This window comes from Vanellus vanellus, assembly GCF_965231255.1.
Source record: "Vanellus vanellus genome assembly, chromosome: 9".
Taxonomy (NCBI): Eukaryota; Metazoa; Chordata; class Aves; order Charadriiformes; family Charadriidae; genus Vanellus; species Vanellus vanellus.
In genome coordinates this window covers 9355265-9376343 of record NC_138914.1, presented here as the reverse complement: position 1 = coordinate 9376343, position 21079 = coordinate 9355265, and the positions used below count along the sequence as shown (strand labels likewise).

The 21079-nt window shown below is 45.2% G+C and overlaps 1 protein-coding gene across 1 annotated transcript in view; it reads right to left on the bottom strand.

Moving 5' to 3' along the window:
* Positions 1–21079, bottom strand: part of ITPR1 (inositol 1,4,5-trisphosphate receptor type 1) — a 182923-nt gene that overhangs the window by 34719 nt on the left and 127125 nt on the right. Inside the window, exons 41-48 of the mRNA XM_082487739.1 lie at positions 14220–14400; positions 13339–13592; positions 7302–7502; positions 5530–5640; positions 4158–4253; positions 3279–3401; positions 2148–2252; positions 1140–1332 (exon numbers count right to left, since the gene is read on the bottom strand). Coding sequence (XP_082343865.1) covers positions 1140–1332; positions 2148–2252; positions 3279–3401; positions 4158–4253; positions 5530–5640; positions 7302–7502; positions 13339–13592; positions 14220–14400 — 1264 coding nt within the window. The remainder of the gene's footprint in view (positions 1–1139; positions 1333–2147; positions 2253–3278; positions 3402–4157; positions 4254–5529; positions 5641–7301; positions 7503–13338; positions 13593–14219; positions 14401–21079) is intronic.

The following is a 21079-nucleotide window of genomic DNA, read 5'->3' as shown; positions in this document are numbered from 1 at the left end:
CACAGTGAAAGGGCAAAATGCAATCGTCAGAGGTTGCAACGAGGGAAACACTTTTATAAAAAAAAAAAATAATTTTCGCAATGAGGAAGGTCAGAAAGTCCCTTCTCACCTAACGGGGAACTTGGCAGCGTGCGGTTAACAGTTGGACTCGATCCTAAAGGTCTCTTCCAACCAAAATGATTCTATGATTCTGATTTTTTCCTATGATGTGCGACGCTGACTGAGTACCAGCAAGGCCTCTGTCAGGGGAAAGCCTTTGCTCACCACTGCCCAGAAGTCCGCTCTCCCATCTGCTCCCGGAGGCGGTTCTGGACCAGTCTGCGCCCTCGCGCTCATAACTGGAGTTTAGCTGATTCAAGCATGGGGAACAACAGTGGTATCGGATGGTGGCTTGGGTAGGAAATAACTGCTTTATCTCTCACATTTCAGAGGGTCACTGTTGGCAAATTCTAACCACTCATCACTGCCCACTGAAGCTGAGCCGCATGTGCAACATTTCTCCTTTAGCAAAACAAGAAATCATTTTAAAAAAAGAAAAAAAAAATTAAGCAAACGAGTTAGAAAGGTTACTGGGGGACGTGGTGGCACTGTATGAATTAAAATATACTTTTAGAAGTTTTCCTAGCTGCCAGTGGGAACCTCAGAGGGAAAAGCAGTGCTTGGAAAAGCTTGCTTTCAGATACTTCGGCACCACAGGGCTGGAAGGGGCTTAGTTGGCAACGTCTGCCAGTCTACTCCTTGCCCAAAGGGCGGGCGAATTCTACTTTAACCATTATTGCTAAAGGTATGTTTAACCTGCTCTTAAATACCTCTCCCTGCCACCAATGCCTTCTGGTTTAAGCTAAGCCTCCGCAAATTTGTTCCTTCCTGTTGGATCTCAAAAGACGCCGACCCGTGATCCTTCTTACCGCTCTCCCCTGGATCCCCTCCAGTTGGTCCATATTGCTCCTGCATTGAGCTTGACTTCATTACAGCTTGTTGCCATCGTGCAGAGGAGCAGACTCTTTCAAACAATTATCAAGGTCGCTGCCGCACTGGGGAACCATCTGCTACCGAGTCAACGTTTCAAATTCCGAAAACCTGACCGCAGCGCTCTGCTGGTACCGCTCCACACAACCACACTGGCAGCGGCAACCTACCTCGTAATTTCTTCTGCCAGTTCATCTCATTAAAGAGGTCTTCTGACTTCATGAAGAAGTCATTGATCTTGCTGCCTTGTTCATCCCTCTCCGTGGTGTAATATATCCGCAGCTTGGACTCCTTCGTGAGGAATTCACAGATACTGGGCACGGGGAAGACAATTTGCTCCATGGTACGGTCTGACCTGACAATCTGAACAGCAGCTTTATTAGAGTTCTTCCTAGTTATGAAATGCTTTTATTTCTTGGTTCGTCTGCTCCCCCCCCCCTTCCAAACCAGCTACGTGTAGAAACTTGGACACATTTCCACAGAACAGCAGCTCGATGGAGACTTCATTTAATTTACCTTTCAAAGTAGGCCCACATTTAGCTCCAAGACTGATAATTTCTATGCTGTGGCCTTATCCTGGCAATACCATTCTCAGCTGGGATTTCCAAGGGGCCCAGTGAATCCTGCACCAAAACTGTGCTGAATTTCACAGCAATCTGGTCACCCAATTTAGGAATCTTAGCAAATTTTAGTTACACATCGCCAGTATGAGAAGTAATAGTTATATTTATAATGTTTATTAGAGTTTTGTGAACACTCCATATTTGTGCATGTTTTACTTTTAAAGAGCATCTTAGATTGTCACTTTAATACGGAAAGAATGGCAAAAGCTCTCACTAACTTTATGGATTCAGCAATAGTACCGGCCAAAATGTAACAGAAGTGAAGTTACACTTCCTCCTGCCAACAGAGCTCTGCTCAGCTCCATCTTAAAGCCCACACATGACAGCTCAAAAATAGCTCCCCCCCAGCGGCTGTCAAAAAAATACAATAAAAAAATAAGTACATATATATCCTTATGTCAAAGATGACAGTCCACACACAGGTAGTCAGTTCAATCAAAATATCACGTATACTGTAACCGCTGTTTAACTCCACTTTTTCTCTTCCAAGCGGCTCTTTCCACAGCAGAATATCCCCCCACCAAAGCCCCCGGCAGCCACCGGTTTTCCCTGTACCTCAATCTGCGCCGTGTGCTTGGCATAAAACTCCAGAGCCTCGTCTCCCTCTATCTGACCTCCCGGCTTCAGCATGTTCTGCAGCTCTTTGTTGTGACGAGCCAACTAAAATAAAGGAATGCAAAGGGAGTGGGAGACACCAGATGTCTCTCTATGATATTAAATTTCTGATTTTTGGCATAAAAAAAGAAATAGTACACAGTCAGCTGCTAAGAAAGGGCAAAGTTGACAGAAGGCTTGTTCTATTCCAACCAGACACCCTGCAGCTCTATTTTGGGAGCAAGTCAGAATGATTCAAATATGTATTTTTTTTTTTTTTTAATATCCGTGTTGTACTCCTCTTTTACCAATCCTCTCCCACCCTCTGCCTGACTTGGGCAACTTTTTGAACATTCACATTCAGTCTACCCTTCTACACCCACCCCAATTCCAAGGTGTGCTAATCGCACAAGTATCTAGGCAGGGATGGAAGAGAAAATTTGCATCAACTGAAAAGCAGATGCACAGAGCACCGCTCCCAAAAACTGCTTCTGGATGCTCTAAATTCATCTTACAGCATGCTGATGGTCTTTCTTCTCAGATGCTAAAGGAATAGAAGTCTCTAATGGAGTGATATATGTAGCATTAATGCATTAAGTAGATCTATATATCCCCCCCTCCCCCCGCCCTTGGTCTTTTACCTTTCAAACACCACATTGTATTAATACAACAAACCTGACTGGCTCCAGCATAGAGAGAATGTGGCAAGAACTGTAAAAGCAGGGCGAGATTTCTGCTTACAGTTTAATTGAGCTGTGAGTAGAATTCCTCTGGGAGTACAAAGTAACCTTTGATACAGCTGAAAAATAATACATTGCTCCCCAGTACTGCCAAGAACTTGAATCTCATGTCTTTAGAAACTTGGGTCAACAGCCTGCCTGCTTCCCATTATAAAAGAAAACTCTAAAAATTTTCTTATATTATAGAATTTTCTTTTCTGATTCTTTAAGGATTGGAATTTACTCTGATAAAAAGGGACCGTACAGTGAGTTTGTCTCGGAGGTGAGCCATTACAACAATTCCAGGGAAAAGCAGAACTCTTGTCACAGTTCGTGACACTCGGTGCTACAAAAGCTGTAAGTGAAACTCTACCTGATGAGCTAATATATAAATGTTGTGTCCCACGTTCCTCGGAGACGCCGCGAGATCTTCCCCATTCTCTCCATCCTCAAACTCTACTTCTCCCTGCAGATAAGCCTTCTTTATCACTTCCACCTAGAAAGAGACACAGGCCAATGAAGAGACGGCGCAGGCTGAGGGCTGAAGTCTGCTAAGGCCAGTACACACTCGGCACTCTTGCAGGGGTGGAAGGGAGCTGAGCATACGCATTCAAGAGGAAGGTCAGTGGGCTCCTCAACATCCAGGATAAAGCAGGAGACCTGAACTCAGCCCCCTCAGCCCAGCTCGTTGACACGAGAAATTAAACTTCACGTTCCCCTCTAGGGAATATATCCCGGGCCACCCTCGCTGCACGCTGCATCGGATTCTGACCGCTGGCCCCCGCCGTAGCTACGCGCACCGAGACAAGCCGAAAGTGTTTCAGCTGTACTCTGAATCTCCTGTTTGTCTTTTCACCAAGTTAATACATTAGCCAGCCCAAAAGCCTGCTACAGTCTACTGAACAGCTCTCAGGTGACATGAAATTTTTGTTTCTCTCTTTCTCTTGTGCAAGTAATTTCTACATGTGGATTCCAAAGTGTCAGATGATGCTCCTTCCCTGCCGTACGCAGGATGCTGAACGCTTCTTCTGTAGCATCCAGCATGGCTTCCCCAGTCGCTTGTGCTGCCTGGGAACGAGGCAGACCAGGCCCCTGGGGATATTGCACTCATTCAACCAAATCCTTGAAAGGTCTTCCAGTTGCCAGCGATCCATGCACAGCTCTGCGGTGGACGCGGCCACTCCAGTCTCCCCAGTGCTGCCGTACCTGGCTTGAAGGGCCTCGGGAGTTTTGGGGTGACCCAGGGACTCACCAGCTCTTTGGGCCTCATGTTGTAGAGGATCCTCTCCGCGTTCTCGCTGTCGTGCCTGCTCTCCATGATCGCCAAGAGCAGTTTTGAAGCGTTGTTCTGAAGGGAGGGAAGAACACCACCAATCACTGCCAGGAGTCAAAACCCAAAGGTACCCAGCTGGAGTGCCACCATCCCCGCTGCCCAGAAGGGCTTCAGACACCTCATTTCTACAAACAGGAGCCGCAGACAAGGCAGAGCCTCCCAGCCAGCCTACTGCAGGACTCTGACAGCCTCACCTCGCCAAGCACTCCCCGTCCTCTAATTACTGAGATATAAAACTTAATAGTATTTTTTACCAGTTTATTTCCCAAACCCTACTTATTGGGAAACATCAAATTAACCCAAGTTAAGGTTCAGATTTCTGAAATGCTGAGGTTTCAAGCTTGTATTATTATTTTTTTTTTTTGTTTTAAAGACACTGCAGCATTACTACCAGCTCTCAACTCCAAAATACTGTTGATTAAATCAAAGGACAGCCAAGGCTGAAGACACAGACATGCTTCACCGCTTTTAACTGAACATTACTCTGCGACCTGCTCGTGCCAAGAAATAGAGAGAGGAAATGGGAAACTACCACAAGGCACCAGACTACTTCAATACAAACAATTAAGATTAAAATCCATCATGACTGACAATAAAAACCAATAAAAGTATTTAATTTTGAAGTATAATGCTAATTGAGTCTAAAAGCATTTTTTATTTAGAATAATAAAAAACCCACATTACCCATAATAATGGTGTGAGTCGGCAACGGAAAACAACTAGACACTGCGCTACAAGACAGGACAATAAGTCAGAAAGGAAGTATTTCTAAAACATATGCTGAAGCAGGAGTGCTCTGTGACTACTACTGCTAGAAGACAACATGCTAGCGTATTTTGAAAGCAGCACCAGAGCTAATTATTTCAGCACTAATATGAACAGCCCTAAAAAATTCTTGATGGTTAAACATCAACTGATTAAACAGCAGCAATAAAGTACTAGGAAACTAGCTGTAGCATGAGAAATTTTACTTCCATTGTATATATAAAAGCTCACCAACAACAGAGAAATTTTCATCAGCTTTGCATTTTCAACAGGAAATTATTTTAGGATTTCTCAGCATACCTTGACTGCCTGCATCCCCCCATCTGAAAACTGGTGGCTCCATAGTATGATTTAAAGGATGAAATACCTGTGACAAACAATCTTTGGGCACTGCCTCCAGCTCGCTGATGCATATAATTTTTTGGCACTTTTGAATACTGGGATATAATAAACACCCACATAATTCCAACAATAAAATTATGTTTCATCTTACTGTTAACGTGGAACACGCAGAAGAGTCACTTGCCTTCAGTTCCAACACAAGGTCCATCCTCTTCTTCCCCAAAGGGTTGATGTCATTGAGAATCAATGCTGTGATGATGTCAATACCATTGGACTCATGAGTAGCAATGCAGTTCTGTCCAAAAAAAATTCATCAAACTTCGCTATTTGTCTACACTAAAAATGCAGCCTAGGCTGGTGACCCAGCCAGAAGAGTCACCTCTTTCATCACCTCGTAAGCTGTTCGAGATGGATAACTGAACAGTCAGTTAAACAACAAGAGATTAAGGCATTCTGCTTCCAGATTTTCCTATCATCAGCATGTCCTACCGAAACCACCCAGCCTCAGGAAGCAGAAAGCACAACACAGTTGATAAACGAAGCATTTACATGCCAAAGTGTCCAGACTGAACACATAGCTAAGGAAGAACACTGTTTTACTAAGATTAGGGAGAGTTTTCTTTATTTCAGATGTGCCAACCAACACCTAATTCAGTCCTCTCCAACCAAAGAATGTGAATTTCCATAACCTTGCTTACCCTTTAACCGTGTTTTTACAACAGCCAATAACTAAAATGTACAAGCTGAGGGTAGCTTGCTGCCTTCAAAATCCAGATCCTCAGAGTCATCGAGTTCCACTGCAAAGATGTGTACCCATATCTAAAGGCTGTTATTCCACACAGTGAGTACAACGGAGAGAAATGTTCGGTTATGAACTGACACGCACAGCTATCTCTTTGCTCTGGTTTATTCTAGACTTCAGACTTCATTGGCCTCATTGAAACAGTTCTAACAAGAGTCACATCTAGACCAAAGGCAGAAGAAGGGGCCTGACTAATGGGCGGTGCTGCTATAAGACATGGCTGTGCCACCTGCGGGAAGGTGGTGTGGACATGCACGGCCACGCAGTACGGCTGCCCTTGCCCTCTGATCCTTCCCACGGGAGCAAATCCTAATTCCTGAGCACCTAAAAATTCCTGCTTATGCAAACAAAGCATATTCCCATATTCAACCTTCGAGGCACAGAGCAGACCAAGCCCAGCTGTGGGTCAGTAACGGCTTTATCCGACAGGATAAAGTTACACCTTCCCAGTAACACGGTTACTTAAACCATCACGCTTACTTTAGAACAGTTATTCCTGCTTGGAGCAGAACATATCCCTGACAGTGAGTATGGTTTTGGGGGAGCTGGACAGAGTTTGCCTCAACCCCCAGCTGACACTTGGTGGTCCTCACCAACACGTGCTCACTGGGAACCACTGCCACGTGCCCATGCAAGCACATGGACAGTCGGCACCGACATGCACCTGGTGCTACAAACAAGATTACGTCCGAAAACAACCTCAACCCCATGGTTATCACCTTCATTAACAAAGCTACAGAGCTCAACCTTCTCCCACCAGGCTGGGGAGCCACGTTTCTGTCTTCATTTATAACAAACAACAGAGCTTGGTTTTGGCAATATTTCTACTATGAAGTATTTCAAGTACAAGAATTCCCCACTCTTCTCTGTCTGTCAAGTCTAATAAAACAACTTAAATCCTAGGAAAGCAGAAAAATCTCTACTGCTTTGAGTGGTTCAACTCCTGAGAGGGGGCCTTGAGAAAGAGTAGTTGATTATTACGAGTTTACAAAGGGGAAAAAAAAAAAGATACAAACCGAAACCCCTTTGTAGGGCAAGTAAAGTGAGCAGCGTTATAAGACAAGGCAAGTCTGTAGGACCGAGAGCCAAGCCCAGCAGAGGCTGGGGGCGTAGGGAGAAAGGGGTGATGCTTTCCACAGCCATGGATACGTTACCTGGTTCTCGTGGCACGGCCCCTGACAGTACTCGGTCAAACTTTCCAGCGTCTGGTTGATGAGCGCTACGTTTTTTTCATTTATATACAGACCAAGAAGTCCAAGTCCACCAGTTGTGCTTCCACAGATGCAGTCCAGAAACTGCAGTGTCTCACACACCAAGTTGTAGTTTGTCTTGTTGTTCTGACAGCGAAGGAAATTCTGCGGGGAGAGTGTCAAAGCCAGGGGTGAGGGGGAAGGAAAAAAGAAAAAAAAAAAAAAAAAACAACGATGTTTGGATCATAATATTTTATTAAGTTCTTCAACCGGCAATTGCAGTATCTGGTGTATAGCTCTGATTTCACTGGAGCCCGGATGAGCAATTTAAGCCTCTTTGAGGGCTCGCTTGCAAGGCGCTGCTCTCTTGAGCAGCTTGTTGGCTTCAAATTTTATAGAAGACAAGCAGGAATAAACAGAGTGCATCCATTAGAGCACTGAAACCCAGCACGGAACGGGCCATTCCCTGCGGATCAGAAAGCTCTCCCGAGCCTGGAAGCTCTTCTTCTAGCCTACCTGCTGCATTTCACCACTAACCACCACTCGAGGCTCTCTCCTCCCGAGACCTTTCTCGGAGAGAGGAGCGAGCAGCGATTCCCTGGCTCGGGCTTCACAGCAGCACCACCTGCGCGAGCGGCGAGGAGGCACCTGACTGCATGCCTGGGAGGAAGGCGTCTTGAAATGCAATTCCCTCAGTGGCATTTCTTCCCACATAATTATTGTAATCCCTGCTTGAAGCTGCTGATTAGGAGCAGCTCCTCTAATGAAACGCCAGATTTATCAGCATGGATTAGACATGTTTTCTCTCCCCTGTATTCCAAATGAAAAAAACCCAACCAAACCCAACCAAAACAAAGAAGGACAATTAATGAAAAACAATTTCCCAGTGATTCAGATGTTCTTTGTCAGTGTCTTCTCAGCGGCGCGCTGTAAAAATGGATAGACACTACCACTTTCTCTTCCTCCAGGTTTCAGCAGGAGAACTCCCGTCTAGCTCAACTCTTGCAGGTTACAAAACACTTGAAAGGTGAAAAAAAACAAACCCAGACAAACAAGATGCATGGGAGTATAGAACCAGCAAGGTCTTTTCTGCCTGCCTGCAGAGGAGCGCTGGTAACCGATTGCCTCCAGTGCCTGTGTCAGACTAATAAGTCTTTTAAGGCAAACAGACTGAGAAATTGCCAGATTCAATTGAAGGCAAAGCTAAAAAAGGAAAATGCTGTCTATGAATGCAGACTAAAGGTGACAGTGATTCAGCACATTTCAACTGATTGCTCATTTAGCATCCTGACTTTTGATTAACTTGTCAGAATGTAGAAAGGTTGATGTTACAGAAATCGGAGCTCGTGCCTTCCCTCCAGGAAAAAAAAGCAAAAATAATGGATAATACTGAAAGCGGTGAAACAAAATGCTCCCCGGCTGCGATATGACATTTATTCTGATTATAGCTAGGTTTATACCAGCCTTAGCTTCCTGATCCAAAGTCAATAAACACAAAGGAAAGAGGAGCACTGAGGCCCAGGAGGCAGAAAGACGGCTACACAAGGGCAAGGAAAAAAACGTAGAAGACCCCGCTGCACTGTGAGAAACTGCCCCAGGGAATATCTGTTGTCTTCTCGGCCAGTACAGATTGAGGTCTTCAGTTTGTCATCCCGAGCATCTCATGGGCTACAGAGCGGGAGCCCCACTCTTCAGTACTGAGCGTGCCGTCCCATTGCCTTCAGTGGGAATGAACCCGAGGGATCACCCGCAAGACCCTGATTCAGAATAAACAGCGACAGAGTTGCAGATGCAGCTAGAACGTATGAAAAATACGCAGCTTGTGGTACTCTTGAGGAGAAAAGGGGGGAAAGAGCATTCATACTGCCTAACTTTAAGGATCCTATACACTCAGTTGAGAGAGAAATACTCTGCGATGGGATGAAGCGCCCTCGAAGTTGGGCAGGTTTTTAAACTCCAACGTTTGTGAATAACTTTCTGGAGATCCTTCACTAGCTTCATGTTACTGTTCATTTTTAGGGAACCCAGTCCGCCCCATTTCTGGGGCCCACGACCAGCCAGGGCTACACCTGCAGATGCAGCACCTGCAGCCTCTTAATGCCTCCACGGCACGTCGGGGACTTTGCTCCCCAGTACACAGCCTGAAGCCCAGTACCCTTTAGAAAAAACACGATGACTAAAAAATAAAATTGGCTACTTTCAGAATACTAGCTTGGTTTGCTCAAGCAGGGATGAACACAGAATCCTTGGAAGGAACAGTTCTACCATTTAAGTGGGTAATTCCCCCAAAAGCCTAAATGTCTTCTTTGGACAGTCTTTGTTTTAGCAGAAATCTGGTCCCTAATTGGAACAACTTTGCAAAGAAAGAACATAAATAAGAAGAAAGTCTTAGTAAAGAGATATTTTTAAATGATCAGATTTTTCTTTACAAGCAATCAGGTTAGACAAGGCATTTTGTCACGGAATACAAGCTCGCTCTTCGGTCTTATGAAGTTAATTCTTACACACACTTCTTGCCTAAAACACAGTGAGCTAAACCAGCTCATTCTCTGCGCGCAGCAGTACTGCCCCACTGGCCAAATTATTGAATCACTCTCCTGCAGCATGCAGAGCTTTATTGCTCTTTATTACCCAGGCTTAGTCTCCAGGGATTATGAATAAAAGAAACAGTCAAATCCAATGTTAAAAGTTGTATCAATTCCTGCTTTTTTTGCACAAAAGCAGTATTTAACCTCCTGACTTAGACGTTTAATCTGAGCGTGACTGGCTAGTGTATCACTACAATATTTTTATTTCACAGAAATAACTCAGTAAGAAAAAAAAAAAAAGAATTGGAGTACTATGTTTTTTTTTTCCCTGAAGACAGGATTTTTAAGCCTAATGCTGGAGCTGCACGCTTGGCTGTGGTGGTGCGGAAAGCTGCTGGGTGTCACCTGCCCCAGTGCCGACTTCGGCTCCCCGTCCCACCGGGAGTCCCCGCTCCTCTCCTCCAGCCAAGCACTGCTCTTGCTTACAGCAAAGTCTTCCCTGGATGCTTTGCTCAGCTCGTCACGAGCTTCAGTTCTTGTGACTGATCCTGTAGTACACAGGGACATCTTCGTTCAGAAAGCGCCAGTAGACAAAAGCCCTCCTATGGGAACTGGTGGGGCTGTAGCCCGGCCAAAGCAGGACACACCACAGGGGGGTACAGCAGCTCAGAGCCGCAACAGTTTTGCCAAATCGCACGGAATCAAGCCTCAGACCTAACGCAAGTTTAATAAAAGCCCCTGAGTATCTGTGCCGAGAGAAAAACACATATCAAGGGTACTCCACAGCAACATTTGATGCATTCAGCCTGAAGCGGGCAAAGAGACATACTTAAGCATCCACCCATTCATCCCAGTCCCTGCATTAATTCGAAGACAACATTGCAACTCCTCCTCCAGATGCACGGGGTGAGCTGGAGGGGGGCAGCATCCCAACAGGGTTTATCTGCAAAGGGAACGACCGAGTGGTGCAAAAGGCACAGTACCATAACTCCCTACTCCATATCAGAGACTTCCTCCTCATCTAAAACTCTATCGACACTTACAGCCGTGACTTGCATTTTCCTGTTTTTGCACAACATCAGGCTACTCACAATCGCTAACGGTTTGTAAAACGCTTGGTTTGATAAACCTACAACTGCACAGGGCCGGTGATCCCTGTCCACTTCTAATTCAAATCTAACTCAATGCAATTCTGGAAGACGCGCAGCTTCCAGGGTAGCTCTGTCATTCCTTTAAGCAGTGGAACTATTGATAGGGATTTCAGTTATGACATACAAGCTGCAGACACCAAGATTTTGAAGCTTCAGACCCTCCTGCCTCCCCTCCGGGGCAGAGAAAGGGCAGCATCAAGGCAGGCAAGCAGCAAGACAATTATATCTGAAAAATTGTTCCTCCCAGCTTTTCTTTTTTTTTTTTATTTAAAAAAAAAACCTTTTCCTCCCAGAGCTGAATGCAACTACCTGCTGTTTGGGAAATCTAACTGTTCAGGATGGCAAACGGCGCAGGCCAAGTTTCTGCCTTGGCTTGAATTCAATTTTGCTCCTGCAGCTTTCAGTGCCCCGGCAGAGGCAGCAGCAGCAAAGGATCACGTGCGTGCGGTCTGGACTGCTGCCACAGAAAACTGCCATCCTACTTGTCTCCGACATCGCTAACGGCATGAAAATTATTTGACAAAACAAAGATCAAATAGTTTTTTTGAAAAAAAAAAAAAAAAAAAATTAGGAGAAACCCTGATGTAAGTAACCTTGGCACCTATAAAATACTAAAAGAATTACATGTTCGTAGCACAGGAACATTACCATACAGATTTGATTTCAAATACTGCCAGCAGCGGGGCATTCGAGTTCAGCGGAAGTGATCTGGCAGGTCTGAAAAGCGCTCACGCAGGGTCCTACACTTCTGGCGTGCCGTACAACAATATGCAATCACGGCAATTATTCCTCCTTTATGAGGGCATTTAGTACATTGTACCGCGTCTCTCCAGCTCCTCGCTTGCTTCCAATTCTAATCCAGCAGCAGTGGTTACACGCTGAACAAAAATCATGTTAATTACAGTCCATTTGTAAGCAAAAAAAAATCTTATCTCCTGTGGAGGCACGCGCTAGATAAGATTACTAACATACAAGTTCTGGGCTCGCTATTTAAAATTACACAAACACGTCACAGAGCATCACAGGACAGCTGAGGCTGGCAGGGACCTTTGGAGACTGTCTACTCCAACTCCCCTTGCCCTGTCATGGGACATGACCGAGCAGAGCTGGCTCCATCCTCTTCACAGCCCCCCATCACATATTTCTGATGAGAATTATAGAATCCTGAGCCTTCTCCCTTCCAGGCTGACCTCTTGTTGCCCATCAGATGCTCCAGTCCCTTGGTCATCATTCAGACTCTCTGCTGGACTCGGGAGCCCAGGACTGGACCCAGCACTCCACAGGGGGCTGGGGCATCCCACCAGGTACCATGGGCTTGTGCATGTCCAGCTTGTTTGAATGTTTCCTAACATGCTTCTCTTCCACCAAGGGTACGTGTTCCTTGCTCCAGACCCCCCCTCCAGTCTCAGGGCCCTAGAGTTTGTGAAGGCTGGTCTTACCAGCCAAGACCAAGGTGAAGGTGGCTTTAAGCACCTTGGCCTTCTCCATATCCTTCACCACCCAGGGCCCCTGCCCACTTCAGCAGCAGAGCCATACCCTCCCTAGTCATCTTCTGCTGAAAATACAACCTAAAAACCCTTCTTGTTGCCCGTCACATCCCTCACCAGATTCAACTCCACCTGAGGCTCCTCTGATACCACCCCCCTGTGTTCAACTCTACGCACATGAACAGATCCATGAAAACCCACGAGAACCTGTTCACTGGAAAGTAAGCATATGCTTGAGGGCTGCTGGAACCAAAGTCCCAATGCTCTCTTTATTTTCCTACATTACTTTTTTTTTTTTTTTCTTTCCTTCCCCTCTCAAAGTAGATCAGTAACTTCACAGCACAAGGCTTAAGTATAGACTTTTAAAAAAATCATAGAATGGTTTAGGTTGGAAGGGACCTTGAAGATCATCTCTTTCCAACCCCCCTGCCCTGGGCAGGGACACCTTCCACCAGCCCAGGTTGCTCCAAGCCCCGTCCAACCTGGCCTTGAACACCTCCAGGGATGGGGCAGCCACAGCTTCTTGGGGCAACCTGCGCCAGGGGCTCACTGCCCTCACAGTGAAAAATTTCTTCCTACAAAAAAAAAATAATCCACATCAAGTGTTGATCCCACCACCTTTTATATACAATGAAAAGACCACCGAACATTGGATAACTGGACTTCCCTGTTTTTGTCCAGCAAGGTATAAATATGTTTTCTGGATTACGTCCAAGGCCAAAGAAAACAGTCGGTCACATACCAATTTAGAAAGAAATGGGATTAACGAGACCGATGCGGCAGCAGTGGCTGTGTGAGGCGACGCGAGCACGCCTGCTGAGGAACCAGGCTGTACCTGCAAATCCCGATTGTGGTTTTCACAGAGCAGCTGCAGGAACCGGAGGATGGGTTGCATTATTGAGATCACAGCGCTCATCTCCAGGTCATCTTTGCTCTTGTCTGCCGCAGACTGCGTTCCTTCTCCAGACGAATAATGGTCATCGGGATCAGCTTCCCTCCGGTAGGTGTTGTAAGCCTTTCTCGTAGCTGCAGAGGCCTCCAGTAACTGATCCCGGACCTCCTCCGTAATTTGGGTCATGGGCTCTCTCACTGTAAAACACGCAAGAACAGATCTTCCTCAGGCAAACGGAATGAAAGGGACCAGAAAATCTATTCACACATTTCCCATCACAGTTTCACGCGCAGGCCAGCTATTCATCATCGGTTCTTTCAGGTAAGTACGTTTAGTGCGATGTGAGGGTCTTGAGTTTAGAAGGATATCATGTCACTCTCTTTGCACCTTTTATGTGAACCACATTAAAGTTATAAGTTCCGGTATTAATTGGTTAGGGCACACACATCTAGCACTATCAGGAGTTACGATAGAAGGACCTGCTATTGAAGAAAACTAGGATTTCTCCACTTATTGTTAGAGAAGGCACTGACCACAACCCACAGTCCAGGGTCGTTACTACGGATCAGATTTGGGCAGCTTGTCACGATAGACAAGGCGGCAGAGTCTCATCTCAGAAATACTTTTCATCATTTCAATAGCACAATCTCACAAATGGATGAAGAGGGGACGAAGCTCTTGAAATCCCGAGCCAGGGCACCACTGATCTCTGAACTTTGCTCTGTGGGATCAGAGATCAGAGCATTATTGCATCAATGGAAACGAGTTCAAAACGCAGCATTTTACGCTCTTGCCGCTTCAGAAACAGAACAACTGGGGATTACCTCTTTTCCTGTTCGGTACATCTCTGTCTGAGTCTTCATCTTTCTTTTTATTTCCTAAGTCACTAGTGTTGACTGTGACAGTAGCCTTGATTTCTTGCTGTGCCACTTTCATGCGATCATAAAAAACCTTAAAGAACTTTTCAGATTTCTTATCTTCCGTCAGTCGGCAGAAGAACGAATGCTACAAGAGAAAATGGAACAGGATCTATATCTCCATACGCAGGTTTGAATACAGATTATCTCACCTTTCTGCACCGTATGATATCCTGAAGGACTGGGAGGTTAATTAGTTTTCAGTAAATCAAAACCTAGAGCAATGGAGACTTGTACTTTATTGTTAAGGAAGCCCAAGTGTCTCAGCTGCGTTAGCACCCTTATTAACAACTTCCAAATATATTTTTAAAGAAGCAAGTGCAATAAATCATGCTACCCTTCATACATTTAGGCAGCACACTTCTCTCTACAGCAACAGAATTATGGTAAGTACAATGAATTAAGGTAAGGACAACGGAATTGCCTATAATTTGGTTATCTGTTCAGAAACAAAACAGTATGAGCAAAATACAGAGGAAAGAGAACTGTCCTGCCTTCCCCCCCTCCAATCAGAGGGGCTGTGACTCATAACATGCAATAGTCAATGTTAATCACAGTCCAAAAATGTACAAACAGGGCAACGTAATGAGGGATATTTTGCGCTAAGTTTCCATTCCCTGTCTGCAGCAGAATTCTTAAAACTCCTTTTAATTCCTACTCTAATATATCTTTAAGTGACAGGAAAACTCCAAGCATTGACTGCTTTTAAAAAAGTTTATTAATGTTCTTCTGCCCATATGCGCACAGAGACAGAAAGTTCTTCCTAAAATTGAGGAGAATACAAATCATGTACAGGTCAAAAAGGAGCCAACACAGTGAGTGATCAGACAATTCTTGATGAAACCAATATGCCGTTACATAAATCAGGACCAGAGCTTAAACACGACTGAAGGATGAACTTGTAAGTGGGTCACCTTATGCAGAGTATTATGAAATTAGTTAGCATTCTGCAGCGGCTCACGATCCAACAGCTTTACATGATGAATAGGAATGAAGCCTGATTTATTGAAAAAACAAATTAAAATGGGAATAGCAATATATCCTGCCCGCTTTCCTGCGAAGCGGAGCACACAAGGCCGTCTCTGGTACGCCTGCCTTTGATCACTCCCGAGCAGCTGCAGTCAGCGCAGCGCCGAGTGACTTTGAAACACTAATAAAGTTGCGTCTTTGATTACAGACAGGAGCGGCGCTACCATTTAAAGAAGTTGGTCAATATTCACATGAGATATCCCTCTCACCACTGCAATACCTTCTACCTGCCCAGAGCATCTCAGGTAAACTCTTAAAGAGTTTGTTCTTATTGCTAGCGATCAACAGAGAGGAGGGAAAGGAGAGGAACGCAGCACGGGCATCCCACGTCGGCCAAGGCGGCCACACTGGTACCTCCTCCTGACATCCATTCAAGACATCTAGTAAAACAGAGATCATAGAATCACAGAATCCTAGAATGGTTTAGGTTGGAAGGGACCTTGAAGATCATCGAGTTCCAACCCCCCTGCCATAGGCAGGGCACTGCAAGAGACGCCTTCTACCAAAAGTCATTGCAACAGAAACTGTGCTGAGGCCTGTGAGACGACACGAGATGATTTGGGTGCCCAGTTTGTTTAATAGTATTCATAGAATTATTCTCTAATCCAATACTTTACATCAAGAATTTTAATGTGCTCTCATAAAACATATCCAAATAAAAACATCCTTTTTCTTTACTTCTCCAGGTTTTTTTTTATATTCTAAACTGGCTCTTTGACCTGACCAGGATTAGTGGACAGAATACCGTCAAATTACAGTCATAATGAAGAGATTCAGTAACACGGTCTCCCTGAGCTGCTGACCAGTAACCAAACCCAGGGCTGGGTTATTTGGAGCACCAACCCTTTGAAGCGTGGTCTCTTACTTGGTGGCTACAAGTACAGACAGAGGAAGAGCCTGCATCTAAGTTGCATCTTGAAAATTTTACTCTACCAGCATTACACAGACCAGCATAAACTGTTGGTTCTAGAAAGGGCAGCCGTTTTCTGAAAAACGACACTATTTGCTCTTCGGGCAAGCAATGGTTGTCACCTGGCTGCACATCTCAAGAGCCTGTACAGGAGGAGTTTCCCTGTGATGAAGCAGCGGTGAAGGAAAAGCTTTTTTTTAATGAACCACACTGAAGAAATACCTTGTATGCGAGTAATTGTTACTTGCTGACAGGCTTGATTTTTGTCGTCTTTTCAGGCTTCTTAACTGACTTTCCACTGCACTTCAGAGAAAAAAAACAAATGAAACAAACATTTCCAGTAAAGCTTTCTTGTGCGTGCTTGTGCATACATGCAATGGTTGTCACAAAATGCTTGTTTCAGTTTAGGTCAGGATGCCTAACACCTTCACACATATGAATCAACCACATGGCAGCTATCAAAGATACTGCATTTTAAGAGGTGTGATCTTGCAAGTTGCACTTGAGCAGGTAATTGGTGGTGATAATTATGACAGAAATCCTAAAATGTATTTATAGATCATGGAATCCCAGGTTGGAAGGGATCTCAAGGATCACCTGGTCCAACCTTTCTTGGCCAAAGTACAGTCTACGCAAAATGACTCAGCACCTTGTCCAGCTGAATCTTAAAAAGTGCCCAGTACTGGGGAATCCACCACTTCCCTGGGGAGATTATTCCGATGGCTGACTGTTCTGATACTGAAACATTTTCCTCTTGTGTCCTGTTGGAATCTCCCCAGGAGTAACTTGTACCCATCACTCCTCGTCTTCTCCGTGTGACTCCTCGTAAAAGGGGAGTCTCCATCTTCTTTGTAGCCACCCATTAAAGAGTGGAACATGGTGATAAGGTCTCCCCTAAGCCTTTTCTCAAGGCTGAACAAACCCACTTCTCTCAGCCTTTCCTCATACAGCAGGCTTCCCTGGCCTTGGATCATCTTGGTGGCCCTTCTCCAGCCTGTCCACATCTTTTTTTGTACAGCAGGGACCAAAACTGAACACAGTACTTCAGGTGTGGCCTGATGAGCGCGGTGTAGAGTGGGATAATGACGACTCTGCTGGTGATGCCCTTGTGATGCAACCCAGCACCCTGTTGGCTTGCTTTGCCGCAGCAGCACACCGCGCTCAAAGCAAAAACTGGAAAAAAAAAATCTTCCTTTTTAACATGGAAATAGAGTGGCCACTTCAGACTCCTGTATGCCAAGGTCCTGGCTTGCACACAGACGTTGTACAACCACAAGCAAGACCGCCGACAGAGCAAGTGTGCAAGGAGAGCAGCTTGGAACGAAGAGAACAGCAAACCTCTACACTCGTACATGTTTTTGAAGAATAGTGCTTTTAATGTACCACGGACACTGGAGCATTTGACATCAGCCGTTCCTTTCAGGGCCCTGTAACGAAACTGATGCAAACCTCAAAGCCAAGCATCTTCGCAGCAAGAGAGAGCCCTGCCGTCCCTGGGCAGAGGAGCCCAGGTTGGCTCCTCATCTCCCAGTTAGATCCTGCCGATTTAGCCACCACCAAGCTGGGACTTGTGATCTCCTAGAAACCCACAGCAGGGCAGGGAACCATGACCTGTAACACACCAGTACGCAGACTGTATCTGGTTATCCCAGTATGAGAGACCAGAGGAAAAGCTACCTGAAAGGCAAGCGAAGATACAAGCTTCATCGCGTACACGAGACGCTGGCAGCAGACCAGTTGCCTGCTCAGAGTGCTAAAATCATGCAGTATGAAATTGTATTTTATTTCAACTGTGTTTTGTTAACAACTGTTAGGAGTCATTGCCATCAAACGAGAGACATCACATGATACACAGAAGATCCTGAGGTTTACTTCATGAATGCCGGATTCAGCAGACAGCTTTACAAGTACATGCACCTCAATGAAACGCAGTGCATCTCCAGAGCACTGCAACCAGCCGATTAAATGAACCAAGACTTCTCTCTGACATAAGAATATCAGAAATAATGTGATCGCAATTAATTACACAGCCACCGAATGAAAGAAACCCCAAAACATCCGCATATGACCTGCAAAAGCTTCTAGCACGATAGCTACACTCACCACACGCAAGGACATCACGCAGAGAGTTCTCCATCATTTTCAAAGACAGAGCAACCACCACCTACACCAACTCACTCAAGACTAACTTGGGGCAATGGAAAGAGCTTTGTTAAGAAACACAAGAGGAAAATCTTGCATAAAGGTTTGCAAGTTCAAAGTCTTGCAGGTGACTGGAGAAGAAACATATTTTTGTGGTGCACTGTTTCCATGCAGGTACGAAGCACGAGGCAAGCAGCAGTACGCTGCTTCTTTTACAGGCATAGGACACATCACGCATTGTGATGACTCTGTATTTGTTTCAAAGGGATGGAAGGGGAAGAACCCACCACAGGCACTGCACATCTGCAAAGCCAGCCACAGCGATTCCTCCTCCTGACATCCAAAGGTGTCTATTAAAAAACAAATAATACCATCAGGTACCAGGAAACCTGTGCAATAACTTCTCCTTCCTTCTCTGCTCCTGAAGAAACCCAATCAGAAACCTCACGCACAGCAGAACATCTTTCTTCCACCTCTGCCCCCCAGCATATTGCCTCTGAGCCAAAGGAGGATGGTAAGGAAACACCATCACAATACCATCTACAACTTTATTCCCCTGGTCCACGCAAAACATGTTGCAGAAGAAAAGCTGCAAACCAAGTGACAGATTTCACTAGAAAATAAATCGAAGGCCATGTTTAAACTACAGCGCGTTGATCAGGTACAGCCTGGCTCACCTCTGAGCACCGCCAGCCCTTTGCTCTCGCTCGTTAACTGAGCCCAAAGTTGTGTTTCAGTAATGCATCTTTTTGAGAAAAGAATCCTATCTTTCTGTGGAAGGCATCAGAGATGATGAACTACGTCTGTCTATAGGCTGCTCCAGTGGTTAATAACTTAGAAACATGTGACTAAGCTCCTTTTTATGTCACACTAACTTCCAGTCATTCATTTTTAATTTTTTTTTTAATTTATGTCTCTTCCATGGTTGTCTCAGGAAGTTGGTGTCCTCTTTCCTTCAAATTATTTACATACACTGTTAAATGTTTGCCTACCTTTTTTGCTAAACTGAAAACACTATTTTTGCTTGTTGGCATTTTATTCAGAATTAATATCATTTTCTGTGGTGGTTATTTTTTGGCATGTTCTTAAATATTGCAGATCATTAACAATCTGGATTGTAGAATCACATTATTTTAAAAAAAAAAAAAAAAGGAAAAAATCAGTAAAGAACGGGCACATTTCCCTAGCATTACCACTTCACCTCCGCTCCCCTCCTGCCTTGCCTCCAAGATCTTTGACACAGAATATACCCAATTTCCAACGATGAGTGGAAGAGAAGCTCTGCTAACTGCCCGGCAGCTGGGGGGAGTGGGATGATGGAGGCAGGATAACCACAGGGCATGTACAACTGCTCCGTAACATGTCTCACATACCAGCAATCGGTGGCAAACTGGTTTTGGTTGGTTTTTTTTGTTTTTTTTTTTTTTTTTTTTTTTTTTTTTTTTAAACCAGCAGAGTTTGATGTCTGCCCTTTGGAGAGTGAAGCTGGAAAATGCAGCAGCCCAATGCCTTCGTGTAAGGTGTACTGAGTACAGACCCAGCTAACTAATCCACTACAAACGTAACTAATCCACAATAAGTTGGATGACGAGTGAGTCGGTGCGCAATGTAGGATTGTTAAATAGGAAAAAAAAAAAAAAATAATAAAAGGAACCAGCTGAAGGCAGCTGATTTCCAGCTCTTGCCTTTGAAAGGCTTACCCAGTTTTGGCTGCGTGTGCTGTCACCTTTACTGGAACACCTTCCTCTGTGCCGTTACCTGTTAGCTGGATCTGCCCCCAGGTCACGACTGTTTCGCCAAGCAAGAGAAGGAACAACCGCTCGATTGTTCTGCACGGACCAACTTGGCTGTCCGCCCCGTGCTCCGAATGACAGGCTGGACCGCGCGCATGGCGTGAATGATGCTGTTGCAAGAAACAGAACCAAAACCAAAACCTATTAGCAAGCGTTGGGTTTAAAACGCATCTGCTCAGATGCCTGCTTCCTCCTGGAAGAAGGGTGGCCTGGTTTTAGGACGGCGCTTGGCTGCAGAACCCGCGCAGAGATGCCGGCGTCCTGCAGAGGACAGAGCCTTTTCTGGACCGCACCCTCTGTAACTCGCAAAGCTGTCTGAACAGACCACAGCCGTTAAACCCTGCCAGACCGTCCAAACAGATCCCGAAGAATTCCCCAAGAAAACAAATATTTCATTACCAATAAATAAGGGAAAGCAAAGCCCCAGCAACCACCCCACAAATTAAAACAAAGTGTTGTCATCTCCCTCCCCATTTCTCCAATGCCAGTGAACAGAAAATACCCTGTGAACCTGACTAGTCAGGGATATTTCAAAGAGGAAAGTCCCTCCAGATACAAGAGAAAGATCAGCGATCTGGCTTCAATTCAGGACATTTTATTCCAGCGCTACAGAGAAATTATTACGGGGATCTTAACTCGCTTGGGTTATCCGGACAGGCTGCCAGCACAAACTAATGCAAAACTTCTGTGCTACTTCATGTTTGCGGAAAGAGCTTGCCACCCCCGTACCGTTTCTTATAGCCGGACTACTTCAAAGCAGCCACATTTTAAGGGGAACTGCACTGCTAACACAGCGCTGAATTAAGTACAAATGCCAACCCTTTACATTCCGCCGAAACATATTGCAAGGGCTTCCACTGCAGAAAATTCAACCCTAACCTTGCTTCCTCTCC